Below are 21,452 nucleotides of genomic sequence, written 5' to 3'. Positions count from 1 at the left end.
AGAGCTTAGGATTCAGAAGGTTCCAACTCAGACCCATATTTAGCAATGATAACATAAAGGTTAGTCAAAAGAACTTTTCTTAAAACAAATCAAAACCAAAAGTGAGACATGCAGTTGGGATAGGGCGAGAGCAGGGTTGTTTTGTTTTGTTTTTTCATTTTTAGGATTAAAAGAGAGAAGTCCTGATAATGGAGTTTATGGTGGTTGATGTTTTAGAAAGCACAGATTAGAAAGAATTTATGTCTTTGAAAGTAATAAGACATTTTCTCAAATTTAAACTGAATTCGTAGCTCTGTGAATGTATTCCGATGTTAACTCTGAATTCAAATGTACTGTTGACTGGCCTTTGAGAAGGGGTGTTACAGTACAAAGAGCATGGAGTGCTGAACCAAACTGACCTAGATAGGAAACCCTGTCATGTCACTTGTCAGCTATGGGCTGCTGCCCAAATCATTTAATCTCCTTGGGTCAGTTTTCTTACACGTAAAACTGGAATACTTATTTCTGACTCAGGATTGTTGTAAACTTAAATGAAACAAATATCTAATGTGCCTCGTTAGACCAGGCACATTAGATATTGCCAGACCCTTAATAAACTTCTGCCAGTTGAATTAATATTAAGCGAACAGGTTAGTGATATTCAATGTTAAATGAGATTTTGGACTCTATAGATAACTTTTTCCCAGTTTTTAATTATCTTTTGTTTTATTTTTAGGATTAAATAAATTCGTTTTTATTTAAAAATTTGGGGGGGGGAGGTGCCAAAACCTGGGAATAAAAATTTTTAAAGAGAGAGAATTAGAAAATACAGTCAATGCTCTTTTTGTTTTCTTTTTTTTGGCTTAAACAACAGAATTAATTTTCTCACAGTTCTGGCAGCTAGAAGTCCAACATCAAGGTGTTGGCAGGTTTGGTTTCTCTGAGGCTTCTCTCCTTGGCTTGTAGATGGCCATCTTCTGCCTGTGTCTTCACATGGTCTTCCCTCTGTGTCCTAATCTCTTCTTACAAGGACAACAGTCATATTGGATTAGGGCCCATTCTGGTGACATTTTAATTTAATTACCTCTTTAAAGACCCTATCTTCAAATACAGTCCCACTCTGAGGTACTGAAGGTTAGGAATTCGATACATGAACTTGGAGGGGATGAAATGGAGCCTATAACACCCCTCTACCCCGCCACCCCTGTTTTAACATCGGCCTTTTCCCATTTTAAGATAATTTTACTTAGTTTTGGGGAGGGTAAAACACTTAGTTAACTATTATATTTTAATGATTAAAAACAACTCTGTAAAATGAGCACACAGTGAATACAGTCACTTTAATCTAGGGTCGCCGACTCTCTGGGCCTGGGGAGGGCATGCAGGTGGTCAGAGTCCAGTCAAAAGGGATTCGCTAGGACTAGGGGAAGGAGGCGGTCAGCTGGGAAAGAAGCTCCAGTCAGCGGGTGGCACGTCCAACTGCAGTCTATAAAAACGCATCTCGGGGCCAGTTTTACTTATGGTGACCAAGTGACGTTTCTGTTTCTGATTACCAGCGAGCTAACTAACCCTGGTACCCGGACGAGGCTGGTGGAGATTTGTCAGCGGTAAATTGTTTACTCTGCACACATTCCAAGAGGAAAATGGGCCCCTGCGCGGGAAAGAGACCCACTCCCGGGACAGTTACGCAACGAGGACCTCACGGATCCCCGGGCTGCCAACTCGGCCGCTGCGCCCCTCCACGGGACGCAGGCGCTGTAGCGGAGTTCTTCCGGCGAAATAGCTGTCCAGCCCCCAGGCCGCTGCGTCAATGCTGCGCGCGGCGAGAGGCGGAGCCTCGGCCCTGCGTCACTCGCCTGCGACTGCGCCTGCGCGGGTAGTCATGCTGTCAACCAGGCGCCTGGGTCTGGTCTTGCTACCGCTGAGGCGTCTCCGGAGGTGCCCAGGGTTCGGGACCTGTCCATTCCTGCGCTGCCTTGGGCAAGAGCCCTTCGAGAGAGCCCGGTTATTGTGTTGCAAATTCTCGCCTAGAAACGCACGAGATGAAGAAGGAGAGCGCGAGGCGGCACAGAGGAAAGCCCCAGACGCAGAGTCGCCTCCATCTCTCCCTCCGCGCGTCCGGGGACTTGGGACCAGATGTCTTTCGTCACTGGAAAGCCTCAGACTACCGACACCGCGAAAGGAGTCACCCCCTCGAGAGCGCGAGGGCTCGAGTGAAGACCAGGACCAGTCGGGTCCCGCACGCCAGGGATCCGGGGGTCCCTCACTGCCCGCCTTGGCCCAGTCTGCCACCAAGGATGACGAACTTCACGTCTCCTCTTCCTGTTCAACTACCCGAGAGGTGCCTTTTCGGGCTGGGGAGCTGATTTTAGCTGAGACTGGGAAGAGAGAAACACAATTTAAAAAATTATTTACGTTGAGCAACGCTGGACACTTGACTAGTAGCTGGGGGCCAGTCCCGTTCAGCGAGATCGTGGGGAAGTTCCCCGGCCAGATACTGAGGAGTTCCTCTGGTAAGCACTTCATGCTGAGGAGGCCAGCATTGGAAGACTATGTATTACTGATGCAAAGAGGGCCTGCCATAACATGTCCTAAGGTAATGCGATGGGAGTTAGGTTCATATTGGTTCCACCAAGAGCAAAACGGATGCAGTACTACAGACCTGATTAATGTACTTAAAGCACATCTCAGCACGTTTCAAGTTTTTTAAACTTTGGGTTTATTTATTTATTTATTTATGGCTGTGTTGGGTCCTCTCTTCTGTGCGAGGGCCCTCTCCAGCTGCGGCAAGCGGGAGCCACTCTTCATCGCGGTGCGCGGGCCTCTCACCATCGCGGCCTCTCCTGTTGCGGAGCACAGGCTCCAGACGCACAGGCTCAGCAATTGTGGCTCACGGGCCCAGCCGCTCCGCGGCATGTGGGATCCTCCCAGACCAGGGCTCGAACCCGTGTCCCCTGCACTGGCAGGCAGACTCCCAACCACTGCGCCACCAGGGAAGCCCTCAAGTTTTTATTCTCACTTTTTTTTTAACCAATGGCTATGACTTTTACATATTTTATGATTACTAATTTTAGGAAGAAATAGCCAGATTTTAATTTTAACTTGGGAGCCTCGATTCTCTGATCTGTAAAGTGATTTACTATACAGAGTGATGTGGACTCACTAGGCAATAAGAATGTGTATTTATTCCCCATAATTCTTAAGTTTTCGAGTTCAGCATTCAAGAGAACGTTGAACTCTTGGGGACAATTTTTTAGCACCACTGTGGCCATATTTTAAGCATCATATTTAATCAGGCATGTTATTAGAGGTATATTTTGTCAACAATAGATATCTCACTATGCTTTTTAAAATGTATTTTTTAATTTATTTAATTTATTTTATTTTTGGCTGCGTTTGGTCTTTGCTGCGCGCGGGCTTTCTCTAGTTGCGGCGACTGGGGGCTACTTACTCTTCGTTGTGGTGCGCAGGCTTCTCATTGCGGTGGCTTCTCTTGTTGGGGAACACGGGCTCTAGTAGTTGTGTCACGCGGGCTCAGTAGTTGTGGCGCACGGGCTTAGTTGCTCCGCGGCATGTGGAATCTTCCCGGACCAGGGCTCGAACCCGTGTCCCCTGCGTTGGCAGGCGGATTCTTAACCCCTGCGCCGCTAGGGAAGCCCTCACTATGCTTTTCCCATTAGAAAAAAAAATTTTTTATATGAAAACAGCTAAAATTAGACACTAAACATAAAAGGAATATTATTTATAAGTAAATTACCTACCTAGTTCCTTGTTACAATCTTATGCTAATCATCCATTGCTAGTGGTTTATTTTAATCATTAGTCACAGTCACTGTCCTTGAGCAGAATGTTCCTTTGTAACAACTTCTCCTCCTAGTCCTAGATGAGGAATCATTATTTCTTTAGTAAATACTCGCCTACCTTATATATTCAGGGCAGTATTTTAGGGAGGTGAAGTGGTGAACCACAGTCCTTGCTCTCAACATAGACCTTATGTCCTAGAGGAGGTGACAAGGAACAAACAAGTAAATGAAAGAATTCGATAATTTCAGGTAGTGCTAAGTGCCATGAAGACAAGTAGATTAACAATAACATTGTGTTGGGTAACCTGGGGGAGGAGAATACTTTATGTCAGGTGGTTAGAGAAGGTCTCTGAGGAGGTACATTTGATAAACTAACTAAGGAAGAACCAGCCTTGCAAAGATCTAGGAGCAGAGTGCTTGCAAAGGGAAGAGTATTGCAGAGTTCCTGCTGTGGGCTGAGTGGGTTAGGTGAGGGAGAGAATGGTATGAGATGTGCTGTGGTTGGAGATACGAGTATTTTATTCCATGTGCATTGGGTGACTGTTGGAAGGTTCTAAGTAGGAATCCAGTGTATATATATATATTTTAAAATAAATTTATTTATTTTATTTATTTATTTTTGGCTGCTTTGCGTCTTCACTGCTGCGCGCGGGCTTTCTCTAGTTACGAGCGGGGGCTACTCTTCGTTGCACTGCAAGGGCTTCTCATTGCGGTGGCTTCTCTTGTTGTGGAGCACGGGCTCTAGGCATGCCAGCTTCAGTAGTTGTGGCTCACGGGCTCTAGAGTGCAGGCTCAGTAGTTGTGGCACACGGGCTTAGTTGCTCCACAGCATGTGGGATCTTCCGGGACCAGGGCTCGAACCCACGTCCCCTGAATTGGCAGGAGGATTCTTAACCACTGCGCCACCAGGGAAGTCCCTCCACTGACTTTTGAAAGCTTGTCTCCTCCGTAGAATTACGTAGTTTTATCTTAATATTAAAAGTTGGTCTGAGGGAGCAATTTTGAATAAACTTCCTAACAGTTACGTGTAAAGTGTGAACATTTCACAGGGGTCAATATCAAGCACTTTTAGGTTTGGAGTAGAAGTATAAGTGGCAACACTCCCTAAATTTTTATTTTTATTTTATTTTTATTTATTTATTTATTTATTTATTTAGGCTACGCCCTGTGGCTTGCGGGATTTTAGTTCCCCGACCAGGGTTTGAACCTGGGACCATGGCAGTAGAAGTGCCAAGTCCTAACCACTGGACCGCCAGGGAATTCCCAACACTCCCTAAATTTTTAAATTAATCTTTTCTGCTGATTTGCATGTTTGGAATACTTATATAAGGACCATTGGAGAGTAGAAATTGTTGCCACTTAAGACTAAAGTGCAGCCCAGTTATTAAAACCTTCTGCTAAGGATTAGGTTTATATTGTTGAATTAGTTAGGAAAGAGATTAAAATTCCTGCCAAGGAAAAAAAGGAAAAAGTCTGAAAAGATTGTTTGAAAGCCTAAAGTTTTGTTTTTTGTTTTTTGTTTTTAAAGGAAGTCCTTTATTTATTTATTTATTTATTTTTGGCTGTGTTGGGTCTTCGTCTCTGTGCGAGGGCTTTCTTTAGTTGCGGCAAGCGGGGGCCACTCTTCATCGCGGTGCGCGGGCCTCTCACTATCGCGGCCTTTCTTGTTGCGGAGCACAGGCTCCAGACCTGCAGGCTCAGTAGTTTGTGGCTCACGGGCCTAGTTGCTCCGTGGCATATGGGATCTTCCCAGGCCAGGGCTCGAACCCGTGTCCCCTACATTGGCAGGCAGACTCTCAACCACTGCGCCACGAGGGAAGCCCAAGCCTAAACTTTTAAAATGTATAGAAAACGCAATAGTAGAGTGATATTTCATAACTTCAGAGGAGTCTCCCAGTAGCTTCAAATCCCTTTTGGAAAGAGGCAAGGAAATGAATAAATGCTATTCCCACCCCAGTTTTGGACTGAAATTGCTAGGATGTGTAAAGTGGGCTCCAACCTCATTCCATGGAGACCAGGTAACCTGAATGGCAGGAAGCAAAAGTTAAAGTGTGCTAAAGTTTTTTTAAAATTTTATAATTCTAGTCTTATATGAAAGAGCCAAGGAAATAGAACTGCCTTCTCCAGGGCATTTCACTGAAATGGCTACTGGAGCTGCCTCCCACTCCTGTGTGAAGTTATCTGTGCCCCCTCCCACGTCTACTCCCACGTGCCTGGCAGATAGGAGAGGATATGTATGTCTGAAAGACTTTGAATTTGTTAATGAAACTTTTTGACTAATACACCTTAAGAATTATGTGTCTAAGTATCATTTGGTTCAAGCCTTAGTCCATCATTTCAGAAAATACATTTTGGTTTTTAATTGGGTAACTGTACCTGTTAAATAGTTTCTTATGCATCCAAACCTATATTTAATACACAACTTTGTTGTGACTCAACAGAGGATCCTAGAAACCCTCCTATTTCTTTTAGAATTTTCACAGCAGCTTTTGCCAGAGAAGGAAAAGATAGTAAAACCTTACCAGATGTGCTGCTTATTAGCAACTTCGAAAGGTTTGTTATTGGGGGGATGTTGAAATAAATGCTAACATTTAAATTTTTCTCTCTCTATAGCATTTGTAATATATAGTGAAATGATCAACAGTGTGGTTAGGAGATGTTTGGGAGTTCAACATCAGTTCTACCCCTGACTTGCCCACTTGATTCCTGGCTGTGTGACTTTGGGCAAATTACTTTTTTGATTTCTCATCCTTATAATGGGGATGGTGATAACTTTTCTCATATTATTATTCTGATTAAACAAGATAATGTTTGAAAGCAGTTTGCATAGTTAACAGAAGCCTGGCACCTCGTGAAGTTTCAATAAACAGCTATTACTACTATCATCCATGATATTTCTGTTAACAAAACAATTCTTTAGTTATAAAGTTTGGCAAATGAGTCCTTCTGTCTATTCCTGGTATCCTAATTCTAAATGAGCATTCATCATTTCATGCAGAGATTATGTAATAACTTCCTAACTGGTCTTTCTACCTCTAATTTTTTTCTATTCGAATACATCCTGTATTTGTCTCACAGATTAATCTTTGTAAAATGCCATTAATATTACCTCAGTGACATGCCCCAGTTACTTACCAGGTTAAGTTCAGATGCGTTAGCATGGATTCAGGTCTCTCCTTACTGCTCCTCCTGAGATGGGCAAACCTGTTTCTACTTTGTGACTGTTTCCTTAAATTCTCTCTGTCTTTAAGCTAGGGCAGTCTGCTGATTGCTCCTTTCTCTGAGCTCCTATTCTTACTTATTTTCTGTAATTTCAATATTATACTGAAGTGCTTCTGTATTTGCTACCTGATTCTTGAATCTCTCGTTTCATCAAGTAAAATATAAATTTTTGGTAGGCAGGGCCAGAGTTTAATCCTTTTTTATTTTCACTTCTTTTCTCCAAGTCCAACATAGTGTTTGTAAGCCTAGGTGCTTAGTACGTATTTATTGGTCACAGAGTCACTCATGCTGTATTTCAATCATAGGATATGAATATGATACTGTTGATGATGAATATCCACCCAGGTGATACTGTTTTGGAAGCTGGCTCGGGCTCTGGTGGAATGAGCTTGTTTTTATCAAAAGCAGGGTAAGAGATTGGGATAAATGAGTTGAATTTAGATGACAAAGAAGACATTCAATCTGTTCATAATAACGGGAAGTTAAATAGATACAGATGTTTCAGAAAATATTCACATAACTTTGTGATAGAGAGCATTCTCCTTGAAATCAAATGTAAGCAACTGTTTTTCTTTCCATTTTGTACATTTATTCAAGTCATTCTCTGTCTAACCCTCTCTCTGTTTGCTTTCTGTTGCTCCCTCCACACTTTTTTTTAACTAAATTTTTTATTAGAACATAACATAGCTACAGAAAAGTACACAGATCATAAGTGTATACCTCAATGAATTTTTATATCGTGACCACACTCACGTAGTTATTACCCAGATCAAGATAGGGAATGTTATTGTACCATTGAAACCTCCTCAAATGCCTTCTCAGTCCTTATCCTACCCAAAGGTAGAAGGTAGCCACTACTCTGACTTTTATGACCATTGATTAGTTTTGCCTGTTTTGAATCTTACGTAAAAGGAATCCTGTAGTAGTGTACTCTTTTGAATCTGGTTGCTTTCATTCATCATTCTGTTTGTGAGGTTCAGCCATTGCATGTAGCAATGGTTATTTCATTTTAGTTGCCATTTTTGTAAGTAAAGCACAGTTTATCCATTCTGCTGTTGATGGGCATTTGAGTTGAACATTGTGAATAGTGCTTCTCTGAACATTCTTGTACTTGTCTTTTGTGCACACATGTACATGTTTTTGTTGATAATAGTGCCAAGTGAATACTCAGTATGAGAGAATATAGAAGGAGGAGGGCTGTCAGCTGCTGGAGAAGAGTCATATACTATCAGGGGCAAAGAATTATTTTTGCTGTTCATGAATAAATTAATGCGTAATATAGAACTATTAAGCTAAAGCTAGATCATGAAGAATTTTCCTTTCTTTAAGAAAGTCTCTAAATATTGTCAGTTGGTAAAAGTACTGCTTGAAGGTAACACCTAATCAAAAATCAAGAGGTATATAGTAAACATAAATATCTGTTCATGTTCCCACCACTTGATTTCTGATTACTGTTATTGTAGTTGATTATTGCTCCCTTTGACCACTTAATTCCTCTGATTGTCAGGATTGCTTTGGCTTGTTTGGCTGCCTCTGCAGTGTTCCCTTTCTCACCTAACAATAGACAGCATTCTCTTTTGGTAGATTTTTTTTTTTAATCATTCATGTTGGTTTTATTAGTGCATTCTTTTTTAGCTAATAAACATTGTTAGAGCAGTTGTAGGTGTATGTGGGTAGATTTTATAAAGATTACATATAGACATATACTGAATTAAACTTAAACCTTTTGTTTTTTGACCTAATGTCATCACATATAAACATAATCCAACTTATACTGGGTCAGGAAATTCATTGTGGGCTCCTCACATCTTCTGTTGGACTCTTTTCTGTGCATAGTTAAAGGCAGCCATTTCTTCACAATCTGTGACAGATTCCTAAATACATTTGACAAAGTGAATTTATAAAAAATTTGTGAAACAGGAGGAATGTATTTCTAATATCTATAGTGTTGGAGGAGTGTCATGGCATAAATAATCCCAAACTATGAGTGATCAAGAAATTATTGCTATTTACCTTCAGGATGGATTTATTTTCACCATAATTTTCTTTTCTAAGTGTTTAGCTTATGCTACTGTTAACATTAATGTTTATCCCTTGAGAACATGATGACTTACAGCTGGACTTAAATTTTAAAGAGACATGCTGCGATTTAAACTCTTCATTTTAACTATAGACTGATTGATCTGGGACAGCCTCCAAATGGTATCAAATCACCTCATATAGAGGTGGGTAGAAAATTAATTGCCGTAAGTTAAAATGTAGTAGTTTTCTGTGAAACTGCAGTATTACTATGATAAATAGTTTGAAAGTTTTTCAGACACACACAAAAGTACAAGTATCTTTTAAGTATCTGAAAGGCCTAACTTCATCCATAGCAAAAGACATGCAAATTAAAACTACAATGATAAACTATATGCAATTTTTAGATTGACACAGATAAAAAGTTTGATAACTCTTTGTTGGAGAGAATATGGAGAAATAGGCACTCTAATACATTGTTGGTCGAGTGTAAATTGGTGTCATTGTTTTTTTGGAGGACAATTTGGTAATAATTTTCAAAATAAAAATATTCACATATCCCTTGAGTCAGCAATTCCATTTTTAGGACTTTATCCTATAGATATACTGGCTCATGTGTACAAAGACTTAGGCAAAATAATTTTTATTGCAATATTGTTTGTTATAGCATAAGACTAGAAACAAGCTAAATGTTCATCAGTAGGTGACTGGTTAAATAAACTGTGGCATAGTCATACAATGGAACATAATAGCTGTTTAAAAAAATGCAGTAGATCATTAATCACTGAAATGGCATTGGTAAATAAGAAGGAAGGTACAGGACAGTATATATGATAGGTAACAACGTGTGTTAAAAACAGAGAAAGATACTTGCACACTTGTACTATAGGCAATGACTATCTCGGGAAGGGTAAATAACTACGGTGGAATGATTGTCTCTGATCAGGGAGACTGATTGGGTATTTGGGATAGGGTAGAGACTTTTGTAATCTTGAACTATTTGAATTATTTTTTCACATCCATGTAATATCTTTGCAAAATAAAATTTTGACATTCTTTATGTACTGGTTAATACTGTGTAGTGTCATAATTTTTTTTAAATTAAGTTGGATCACTAGGACGAGTCATAAGTTTTGAAATTCGAAAAGACCACCCTGAACTGGCTAAGAAGAATTACAAACACTGGCGTGATTCATGGAAAATGAGTCATGTAGAAGAGTGGCCAGACAACGTGGATTTTATTCATAAGGATATTTTAGGAGCAACTGAAGACATAAAATCTTTAACTTTTGATGCGGTAAGTTTTCTAAAGTGAGTCCTATGATATTACCTAATACTGAGTACAAAGAAAACAAGGGCCACACTTCTTTTATATGGAAAAGGATCTTCCTTCATTATTTGCCCCATTTCTATCTCTAAGAGTGGGAGGAATATTTTCCTTTAATATCATGGTGGGATTTAGAGCAGAGAGATATACTGAATTAGCTGCCAAAGTTGTTAATAAATGTGGGGTAATGATGAAATACTAGGAGGAGTAGTTGAGCATCATGAACTTCAACATTTCTAGGATAAAGGAATAATAATTTGGAAGCAGCATTGGGAGCATACTGAGCCCCGCACCTGACCTCATATTGTGAGATTTGGGGGAATAAATAGCCTCCATTTTTGAGGGAAGAGGCAAGAGGCATCTTTTGACAGTTAAAGTCAGGATGTAGAGGAGTGTTAATTAAAGATGTTGAGGATAGAGGCATATTTATTGTGAACAAAGCTCCAGAAAGTGGAGTGGAGGGATTTGTGAGGAGGTGGAGGAGTGGGAGGTTGAGTGAGGGGAGGAGAAGCAGAGTATTATAAAGATAAAAGGATAGATGATGAGAGAATGCCATTTTAAGCTGTGAACAGTGATGGTGGAGATGTGGGCCATAGTGCTATTAGATGACCTCAAAGTTTCAGAATTCTAGTTTAAGTTGCCTTATCCTTGATGATGCCATTATCAGTTCATGGCTTGACGCTATGGACTGAGGTCTGGGTAAGAAGTCTTCTTCACTTTTCTTTCTTTTTTTAAAATAAATTTATTTATTTTATTTAATTTATTTATTTTTGGCTGTGTTGGGTCTTTATTGCTGCATGCAGGCTTTCCCTAGTTGCAGCGAGCAGAGGCTACTCTTCATTGCGGTGCACCTGCTTCTCATTGTGGTGGCTTCTCTTGTTGTGGAGCATGGGCTCTGGGTGCGCAGCCTTCAGTAGTTTTAGCACACGAGCTCAGTAGTTGTGGCTCATGGGCTCTAGAGCACAGGCTCAGTAGTTGTGGAGCACGGGCTTAGTTGCTCCGCGGCATGTGGGATCTTCTGGACTAGCGCTCGAACCCGTGTCCCCTGCATTGGCAGGTGGATTCTTAACCACTGTGCCACCAGGGAAGTTCCTTCTTCGCTTTTCTTAATTGGCTATTAGAAATTTAGATTATTTTAGGAACTTTATAAGGGAAACTAGGTGAGAAATGAAGTAAAGTTCAAAGAGGTGATTTTTATCGGGACTGGTTCCTATCTCTAATATAACAAAAGCCAATAGCTACAGTGGCACAGCTTCCTGGACACAAGGACCACAGTTTTGTTTTGTTTTTTCTCATCCTTGTTTGGCTTGCATATTATATAGCTCAATAAGGGCAGAAAGAGGACTTGTTCTATGTAGGCCATCCATAGGAATTTCACAGATACCTGGGAGTTTAATTGGTCATCAGAATTTTGCTTGATGAGCATGAAACACAACAAAGGATTTTAACAGTATTGTTACAACTTTGTGGAAACCTGCTGAAACATCCATCCCTGTTCCAAAAGAAAGAATACTCCTTACTAGATTTTTTCAATTGAATCTCTCTTGAATAATAGTGTCAGATGAATACTCAGAGCATATAGAAGGAAGAGAACTGTCAGCTTCTGGGGAAGAGTCATATACTGTTGGAGCAAAGAATTATAGTTGGTGTTCATAAATAAATTACTCATAATATAGAATTATTAAGTTAAAGCTAGATCATGAAGAATTTTCGTTTCTTTAAGAAAGTCTCTAAAAATTGTCAGTTGGTAAAAGTCCTGCTTGAAGGTAGCACTTGACCAAAACTCAAGAGGTGTATAGTAAACATAAATATCTTTGGGGGAGAAGATGTTTATTTATTTATTTTGTTGAAGTATAGTTGATTTACAATGTTGTGTTATTTTCTGGTGTACAGCAAAGTGATTCAGTTGTACATATATATACGTATTCTTTTTCATATTCCTTTCCATTGTGGTTTATTACAGGATATTGAATATAGTTCATACAGTAGGACCTTATTTATCTATTGATATTTTATATATAGTAGTTTGTATCTGTTAATCCCAAATTCTTACTTCATCCCTCCCCCCCCCCTTCCCCCTTTGGTAACCATAAGTTTGTTTTCTATGTCTGTGAGTCTTTTTCTGTTTCATAAATAAGTTCATTTGTGCTGTATTTTAGATTCCACATATAAGTGATATCATACGGTATTTATCTTTCTCTTTCTGACTTACTTCACTTAGTATGATAATCTCTAGGTCCATCCATGTTGCTGCAAATGGCATTATTTAATTCTCTTTTATGGCTGAGTAGTATTCCATTGTGTATATGTACCACATCTTCTTTATCCATTCATCTATCGGTGGACATTTAGGTTGCTTCCATATCTCGGCTATTGTAAATAGTGCTGCTGTGAAAATTGGGGTGCATGTATCTTTTTGAATGGCAACTCTACTTTTAGTTTTTTAAGGAACCTCCATACTAGTAAACATAAGTTTCTATGCATGTTCCCACCACTTGATTTCTGGTTATTGTTATCCTAGTTGATTATTCCTTCCTTGACTACTTAATTCCTCTCCTAGCTGCCATCTCACCTCCTGGGCCTTCACACTTCCAATCCATTCTCCTCATCTTTAGACTAATCTAGTTCTCATACTGTCACTCTCCTGCTGAGAAACGAATTAGGAGCTTTTCATTCAAAGATTTATGGTGTCCTTCAGAATCTGATCTCAACCTTCCTTTCTTTAGCTTTTTTATATAACCTGCCTATACTCCTGCCATCTCAAATGAGGGTAGATGAATAAAAAAGGTGTTGAACCACAAAGACAAAGAGAACAGAACAAGAAAAAAATGGCTAATAAAAGATTTTAAACAAATTTTAATACATTTTGTAAACAACTTAACCATCAAAAGAGGAATGGACATGATGGAATACTAACAATGGTATTATTTAACATAGTGAAATAAATGTACTATATCTACATCAATAAATCTCCCTGAGAAAACCATAATTCAAAAAGACACATGTGTCCCAATGTTCAATGCAGCACTATTTACAATAGCCAGGGCATGGAAACAACCTAAATGTCCATTGACAGATGAATGGATAAAGACTATGTGGTACATATATACAATAGAACATTACTCAGCCATAAAGAGGAACGAAATTGGGTCATTTGTAGAGATGTGGATGGACCCAGAGTTTGTCACACAGAGTGAAGTAAGTCAGAAAGAGAAAAACAAATATCGTATATTAATGCATATATGTGGAATCTAGAAAAATAGTACAGATGAACCTATTTCCAGGGCAGGAATAGACATGCAGATGTAGAGAGCAGACGTGTGGACATGGGGGGAAAGGGGAGGGTGATATGAATTGGGAGATTAGGTTTAACATAGACACACTACCATGTGTAAGATAGCTAGTGAGAACCTGCGGTATAGCACAGGGAGCTCAGCTCGGTGTTCTGTGATGACCTAGATGGGTGGGATGGGTGGGGGATGGGAGGGAGGTCAAAGAGGGAGGGGATACATGTATACATATAGCTGATTCACTTCATTGTACAGCAGAAACTAACACAACATTGTAAAGCAGTTATACTCCAATTAAAAAAAAAAATCTCAGACATAGAACTTAGTGAAAAACGAATTATTCAAGAATAAGTATGGAATGGCCACATACATATAAAATTTTAAAAACAGTACCATGTATTGTTTGTAGCTATATACATATGTTGTAAAAGCATAAAATTATTTGGCAACATTACCAACTTCAGGACAATGATTATCTCTGAGGAGAGAAAAGGAGGGAGTGAATAGAGGGAAGTAAGTTTTGGAGTTTATTCAGCCTGGTTCACTTAGGCTCCATAATAGCCAATATGACCTTGGGTAAATTACTTAATCTTTCTGTGCCTCAGTCACCTCATGTATTAAACAGGAATAGTAATCAGTAATAATACCTATTTCATAGCGTTGTTGAGGATTAAATGAGGTGTTTCTGTAAAATGCATAGAACAGTACCTGATATATAGTAAGCATTAAATTAATATTAGCTATGATTTTCATCATTATTAGTTTTCTCCTATTCCCTTTTCTCTACCTGTTTATTTTATTTTTTAAAATAAATTTATTTATTTATTTAATGTATTTATTTGGCTGCATTGGATCATTGTTGCACACGGGCTCTCTCTAGTTGCGGTGAGCGGGGGCTACTCTTTGTCGCAGTGTGCAGGCTTCTCATTGCAGTGGCTTCACTTGTTGTGGAGCACGGGCTCTAGGCATGTGGGCTTCAGTAGTTGTGGCACACGGGCTTAGTAGTTGTGGCTCGCGGGCTCTAGAGTGCAGGCTCAGTAGTTGTGGTACATGGGCGTAGTTGCTCCACTGCATGTGGGATCTTCCCGGACCAGGGCTCGAACCCATGTCCCCTGCATTGGCAGGCGGATTCTTAACCACTGCACCACCAGGGAAGTCCCTCTCTACCTGTTTAACGTCTACTCTTCCTTCAAAGCTTAGATCAAAGATTGTCTCCTCCATGGAATAGACCTTAATCATCTAAGTGGAGGATTATCATCTTTCTCTGAATTACTGAACCACTTTCTTGATTCAACAAACATCTATTAGAGACCTGCTGTGTGCCGTGTACTATGCTAAGACAAAAATGAATTATACATTTTTTTTAACCAATTGTACTTGAACATTTGTTACTTTTTTAAAAAATTAATTAATTAATTAATTTTTTTTTGACTGTGTTGGGTCTTTGTTTCTGTGCAAGGGCTTTCTCTAGTTGTGACAAGCAGGGACCACTCTTCATCGCGGTGCACGGGCCTCTCACCATCGCGGCCTCTCTTGTTGCGGAGCACAGGATCCAGACGCGCAGGCTCAGTAGTTGTGGCTCACGGGCCTAGTTGCTCCGCGGCATGTGGGATCTTCCCAGACCAGGGCACGAACCCGTGTCCCCTGCATTAGCGGGCAGATTCTCAACCACTGCGCCAGCAGGGAAGCCCCATGAATTATACATTTAAAGGAGCTTTCGATATAGAAGAAAAGGTAGACATACAAACATTTATTAGAAAGACTCAGAAGCATGAAACATTTTGGCTGTAGAATTGGGTCTAATGAGGAGATGAAGCTGCAAATACAGTCATGAGGGACTAGATAATGAAGAACACTTGTGTGTATATCAAGCTAGGACATGTGGACATTATCTTTTAGATAATGGAAAACTATTGATGAGTTCTTAAGTAGGGGAGTAGAATGTCCAGATTCCTGTTTCAGAATAATTCTGGTGAAAGAATGGAATTTACATAGTCTATGTAGAAAGCTATTGTAATGTTTCAACAAGATATGATGAGGTCCTGACCTAAAGCATTAGCAGTAGGATGAATTTGAGAAATACTAAAAGGTAGATTTGTAGGACTGGATAATTTTAATCCAAATAGAAGCATCAAAACACCACAGATTCTCAAAAGAGAATTCAAGGTAAAGAAAATAGTGACTCTAAAGTCACTCTAAGTGACTCTAAAAGTGACTCTAAAGTGACTCTAAAGTCACTCTAAGTTCCTGGTTTGAGTGGCTAATGAATGGTAATGTTGTTAGCTGAGCATGGAGCTTTGGATTGGCAGGCTTCTTGGTAGTCTTATTTTTGGTCCTTGTTGATAATACGCTAAATCTACAGTCACAGAAACCAATTTATGTCCACACTGTTGGCCCTTTAATTAGTCATTGAGATCTTTACTTGGATATCTAATAGGCATCTTTTTTTTAAAGTATTTATTTATTCATTCATTCATTTATTTATGGCTGCATTGGGCCCCTTTTGCTGCACGCGGACTTTCCCCAGCTGTGGTGACTGGGGGCCACTCCTCGCTGCGGTGTGTGGGCCTCCCATCACGGTGGCTTCTCCCATTGCGGAGCAAGGGCTCCAGGTGCATGGGCCTCCGCAGCTGTGGCCAGCGGGCTTAGTTGCTCCCAGCAGCTGTGGTGCATGGGTTTCAGTAGTTGTGGCTCACGGGCTTAGTTGCTCTGTGGCATGTGGGATCCTCCCGGACCAGGGATTGAACCCGTGTCCCCTGCACTGGCAGGCGGATTCTCAACCACTGTGCCACCAGGGAAGCCCTAATAGGCATCTTAAACTTGTGTCCAAATCTTGAATTCTCGAATATTTCTCCCCAAGCTTATTCTTCCCATTGTCTTAAATCATTTTCCTCAATAGTAAATGACATCTCCATTCTTTCAGTAGCTTAGGATAAAAACATTGGATTCATTCTCACTTCTTTCTCTCACATCCGACAGACAATTCTAATTCTAATTGGCTCTGTGTTCTCATCACATCCAATGCTATTTGCTACTGCAAGTCACCATCATCTTTCCTTGCCCAAGTCAGAATGTACTTAATGCCACTGAATTGTACACTTGAAATGGCAACTTTATATGTTATGTTTATCACATTCAAAGAAGTTTAAAAAGTCAGATCATGTCTCAAACTCTCCAGTGACTTTTCTCTTCCTGAGTAAAGTCTGTGAGATTCTGCATAATCTGTCCCTCCCCATCCCCACCACATCCCCACCATCTGAGAACTCTTCTCTTACCACTTTCCCACTTTTGTCTCCACTGCAGTGACTGTGGCCTTCTCAGACTCACCAAGTATCCTACAGCCTCAGAGCATTTGTATTTGCTGTTCTCTCCATCTGGAGCATACTTCCCCCCTCAGTTTCCACAGGGTAACCTTAATCATTTTTTTAGATATCTTCACTGACCAGCCTATGTATAAAATAGTACTTCCTTCCCCTGCCCTGTCATTCTATCCTTCATATCCTCCTTTATAATCCTGTAGTTCTTCATGTCACTCATTACCCTCTGAATTACATATTTATTAGATTTTTGTTTACTGCCTATTCCTTAATTAGAATATAAGTTCCTATGAAACAAAATAGAATATAAGCTCCCATTATATTTTTACCACTTAGCAAGATACTTGGCACATGGTAGATGCTCAGTTAATATTTGGTGAATAAATTAATAATGAATGATGACCCATTATTACTGTTTTTTTTTAAAAACACATAAACAGAATAATTTCTAATTTAGTAAATATAATGATGTGCCAACTACATTAGATTTCTAGAGTTATCTATCAGTAAGTCACTTTATTTTCTATTTGACTGTATTTTTGTTTTCAGTGAATTTTTTTGTAATTTCATTTACTCTTTGCATTCATTCGACATCTTTTGAGTACAGCCCTGTATTCTGCAACTGAATGAAGAGTAAAGAAATAAGGGACATGATTCTTGAATTTTAGAATCTCTAAAATTAATATTCAAAACTTTTGAACATAAAAATACATATTTGAGATAATGTGAATTTCTATTGCCAAAAGCTAAACTAAAGCATTGAAACTTTACATATACAGTTGACCTTTGAACAACATGGGGTTTAGGGGCACCACTCCTACGTGCAGTCAAAAATCTGAGTATAACTTATAGTCGGCCCTCCCTATCCATGGTTCCAACATATCCAGGGTTCCACATCTTCAGATTCAACCAACCGCAGATTGTGTAGTACTGTAGTGTTTACTATTGAAAAAAAATCCTTGCGTTAAGTGGACCCGCACAGTTCAAACCCACGTTGTTCAAGGGGCAACTGTGTGTGTGTGTGTGTGTGTGTGTGTGTGTGTGTGTGTGTATGTATGTGTATAAAATATAGCTAAAGATTCCTGTATTATCAATATTGCCAAGTACAAGACATGCCATTACAATTTTTATGTAGTCAAGTACTAAGACAAATTGTATAATTATAAGTATGCCTTTTTGAGAGGGGTAAAATGACAGTCATTAGTATTACATTCTAAAAAATGAAATACTTTAACTGGGTAATTGCTTTCCCAAAGTGTATCATTTCACCTCAATAAGAAAAGAAAACACATGCTTTATTTAAACAAAACTCAGTCTGATTCTCTTTCCCCCACTACAGGTAGCTTTGGATATGTTGAATCCTCAAGTTGCTTTGCCTGTTTTATACCCAAATCTTAAACAGGGTGGTGTATGTGCTGTATATCTAGCAAAGTGAGTAATGTGACATTTTGGTAATGTTATTTTAAACACAGTTTTGTTTTAAGTGCTAGGCTAAAGTGTTCATTTTGTAACTGAGTTAAGTGTATATGTTATCTCATAAAACTGTTATGATGGGCTTCCCTGGTGGCACAGTGGTTAAGAATCCGCCTGCCAATGCAAGGGACACGGGTTCAAGCCCTGGTCTGGGAAGATCCCACATGCTGTGGAGCAACTAAGCCCATGCGCCACAAGAGAAGCCACCGCAATGAGAAGCCCGCGCACTGCGACGAAGAGTAGCCCCCAATCGCCACAACTAGAGAAAGCCCGCACGCAGCAATGAAGACCCAATGCAGCCCAAAATAAACAAATTAATTTTTTTAAAAAGTCAAAAGAAAAAAAAACTGTTATGAAACAATATGTCCCAAATTCAGTTATATTGCTGTTTAAATCATCCTTCACATAAATGGTAATATAAGATGCATATTTCTTCTGACAGTTTAGAAGAAAAGTTTTTAAAAGTGTAATGTGAACAATGATGTTATAGTCTCTTTATTGTTTTTACTTAGTATTCTCCTCTTACGTGCCCTAACTTGCATATTTACTTTTTTTCCCCTTTTGATTTAAGCATAGCATTTAAATTGGGGTAAGACGTATAGTGAACTTAAGTATAAAGTTATTGTTGTGGTAGAAATTTAAAGTAGATTTTTCACTTTTTTGAAAGCATCACACAGGTTATTGAACTTTTAGATGGAATTCGCATCTGTGAACTTGCCCTCTCATGTGAAAAGATAAGTGAAGTTATTGTCAGAGATTGGTTGGTTTGCCTTGCAAAACAGAAAAATGGAATTTTACCTCAAAAAGTGGAACCTAAAATCAACACAGATTTACAATTACATTCTCAAAAGAAAATTAGAATTGAAGGTGAGATGTTTCAAGAAGATGACCATGGTGAGCTTCAGTTTTATTTTATGCATGTGTTTGCAATAATAAATGGAGAATACATTCCTGAATGTATTGGGCAATACATTATAAAAATATTTCTCAGGGATTTATTATGTTTTTCCTATAGAAATTGAAATGTGGTATTTATTCTGTTAAATTAAAATCTTTTAAGAGACAGAATCATGACTTTTCCTGCCTTTTATGTAAAACTCTGATACCTTTGAAGAACTGAACTTCTTATAATATTCATATTTTACTTGTGACAAGGGGATTGGCTTATGAAATACTTTAAATATACTAAAGAATGTTTTAAATTTAGATCAGTGATTATCACTGAAGGGAAAGAATTTAATAGGACCCAATATGCAAATAGCTAATATTCCAAAAAGCAACTTCTAGGAATTTTTCAAAGAACTAAATTTAGGTCCTTGTTGTATGTACACATTACTTAGGCCATAAACAAGTTTTCAGACATCCATTGATTTATGATATGGGCTTATCCATTTGGTTATAAAACCATATATAGGTTTATCATGTCATCCTTGGCAAGTTGTTTCTGTAAGATAACTGTCAGAAGAGCTCCAAGACAAATGCTAAAAAGAATAAAAGTCTGAGAGAAAAAAACTTACAGGAAAAGGACAGTAATTTGTTTTTTAACAATTTTGTGAACAAATTATAAAATATTTTATGTAGCTTACAATACATATTTTGTTCTATAACAGAAGAATCACATTCTGATTTTCCCTGTGGATCATTTCCCTATATTGCTAGACCTATACACTGGCAAACTGGTCATACAGGTGAGTAATTTTTTCATGCTATATTACATGGTGTTTTCTTCTCATAATTGCAATGACCTTACCTTTTCCTCCCCTCAAATTAGCTTTTCTTCTCAAGTTGAGGAAGTGCAAACCACAACTTAACTGAGTACCTCAGATGACAACTGATTTGAAGATGTGAAGAAAAATATCAAAATAGAACTTTGTATTGCAAATCACTACTTTCATATATTGGTATTTTTAGCTACTACTATGATTTGTATAACTTTTACATGTAATTTTGAAAAGTAACAAAAGCTAGAGAAAGATGTGTAACATTTCAAAACTGCTTAAATGTCCCATTTTGACACTTGTCTTGCAGTTAGTTTGACATTTTGTAGTTAATGATTCCAAGCTGGTTTAGTTGAGCCATCTCATTCTTCACTTCCTGTAAACCACTCCATAGATTTGTCTTTCTTCATGAAATTAGTTTTCTTTTCTTTGTTTGATTGATGGTCATTGGCTACCAAAATAAAATATGCATTTTGAGATAAATTTTAAGTATCTGTGTATTTTAAGTACGTATTTTAATGGCTTGTACATGTCTTAAAAAATAACAAATCTGGGCTATAGTAAATAATAGGGGGAAACTGATAAGAATAACTATCTTAAAAATTGTAACAAAAGATGTAGCAATTCTTGAATCTCTTATCTTTCTCAGAATCATTTTAACAGTTTGAAAGAACATCAGAGTTATTCTGTTATATAAATCAAATGTTTGGGGAGTTCCCTGGTGGTCCAGTTGTTAGGACTCGGTGCTTTCACTGCTGTGGCCCAGGTTCAATCCCTGGTCGGAGAACTAAGATCCTGCAATCTGCATGGCGCAGCCAAAAAATAATGTTTGGAGAGATACACTTTTTATAAATATGAATTAATTAGGACGAGGGCTTATTATTATTCATAGGCACTATGAATAATGTTATTTAGCATTTACCATGTGCCTTACATTGTTTTAAGAACATTATAGGGCTTCCCTGGTGGCGCAGTGGTTGAGAATCTGCCTGCCAATGCAGGGGACACGGGTTCGAGCCCTGGTCTGGGAGGATCCCACATGCCGCGGAGCGACTAGGCCCGTGAGCCACAGTTGCTGAGCCTGCGCGTCTGGAGCCTGTGCTCCACAACAAGAGAGGCCGCGGTAGTGAGAGGCCCATGCACCGCGATGAAAAGCGGCCCCCACTTGCCGCAACTGGAGAAAGCCCTCGCACAGAAACGAAGACCCAACACAGCCATAAATAAATAAGTTAATTAAAAAATAAAAAAACATTGTAATATCTTTTTATTTAATATGTGTAGCTCATCCTTAAGATTATCCATAT

The 21,452-nt window shown here is 39.0% G+C and overlaps 2 protein-coding genes and 1 non-coding gene across 5 annotated transcripts in view; 1 reads left to right on the top strand and 2 right to left on the bottom strand.

The window, feature by feature from the left end:
- The first annotated feature begins 1,855 nt into the window (after window positions 1–1,855).
- Window positions 1,856–20,564, top strand: TRMT61B (tRNA methyltransferase 61B). Of its 2 annotated transcripts, XM_068565043.1 has the most exons (7): window positions 1,856–2,575; window positions 7,310–7,410; window positions 10,128–10,320; window positions 18,297–18,388; window positions 19,098–19,324; window positions 20,041–20,118; window positions 20,202–20,564. In XM_068565043.1, exons 1-7 carry the CDS (start codon window positions 1,862–1,864, stop codon window positions 20,243–20,245), a joined length of 1,449 nt encoding a protein of 482 aa, XP_068421144.1. In that variant the 5' UTR covers window positions 1,856–1,861; the 3' UTR covers window positions 20,246–20,564. The 2 variants fall into 2 exon arrangements, with proteins under 2 accessions (XP_068421144.1, XP_068421143.1); XM_068565042.1 differs by lacking the exon at window positions 7,310–7,410 and having other exon boundaries at window positions 1,859–2,492; window positions 10,130–10,320.
- On the bottom strand, window positions 4,969–5,041 carry TRNAR-UCU (transfer RNA arginine (anticodon UCU)). The gene has a single exon. It is a non-coding gene; the product is annotated as a tRNA-Arg (tRNA).
- Window positions 20,511–21,452, bottom strand: part of SPDYA (speedy/RINGO cell cycle regulator family member A) — a 32,322-nt gene continuing 31,380 nt past the window's right edge. For both annotated transcript variants that reach the window (XM_068565044.1, XM_068565045.1), the window contains exon 7: window positions 20,511–20,599. In XM_068565044.1, the coding sequence (XP_068421145.1) occupies window positions 20,511–20,599 (89 nt within the window). The remainder of the gene's footprint in view (window positions 20,600–21,452) is intronic.

Source organism: Eschrichtius robustus, chromosome 15, assembly GCF_028021215.1.
Source record: "Eschrichtius robustus isolate mEscRob2 chromosome 15, mEscRob2.pri, whole genome shotgun sequence".
Classification (NCBI taxonomy): Eukaryota; Metazoa; Chordata; class Mammalia; order Artiodactyla; family Eschrichtiidae; genus Eschrichtius; species Eschrichtius robustus.
Note: the sequence above shows the minus strand (reverse complement) of the source record. Positions and strands in the feature narration are given on the sequence as shown.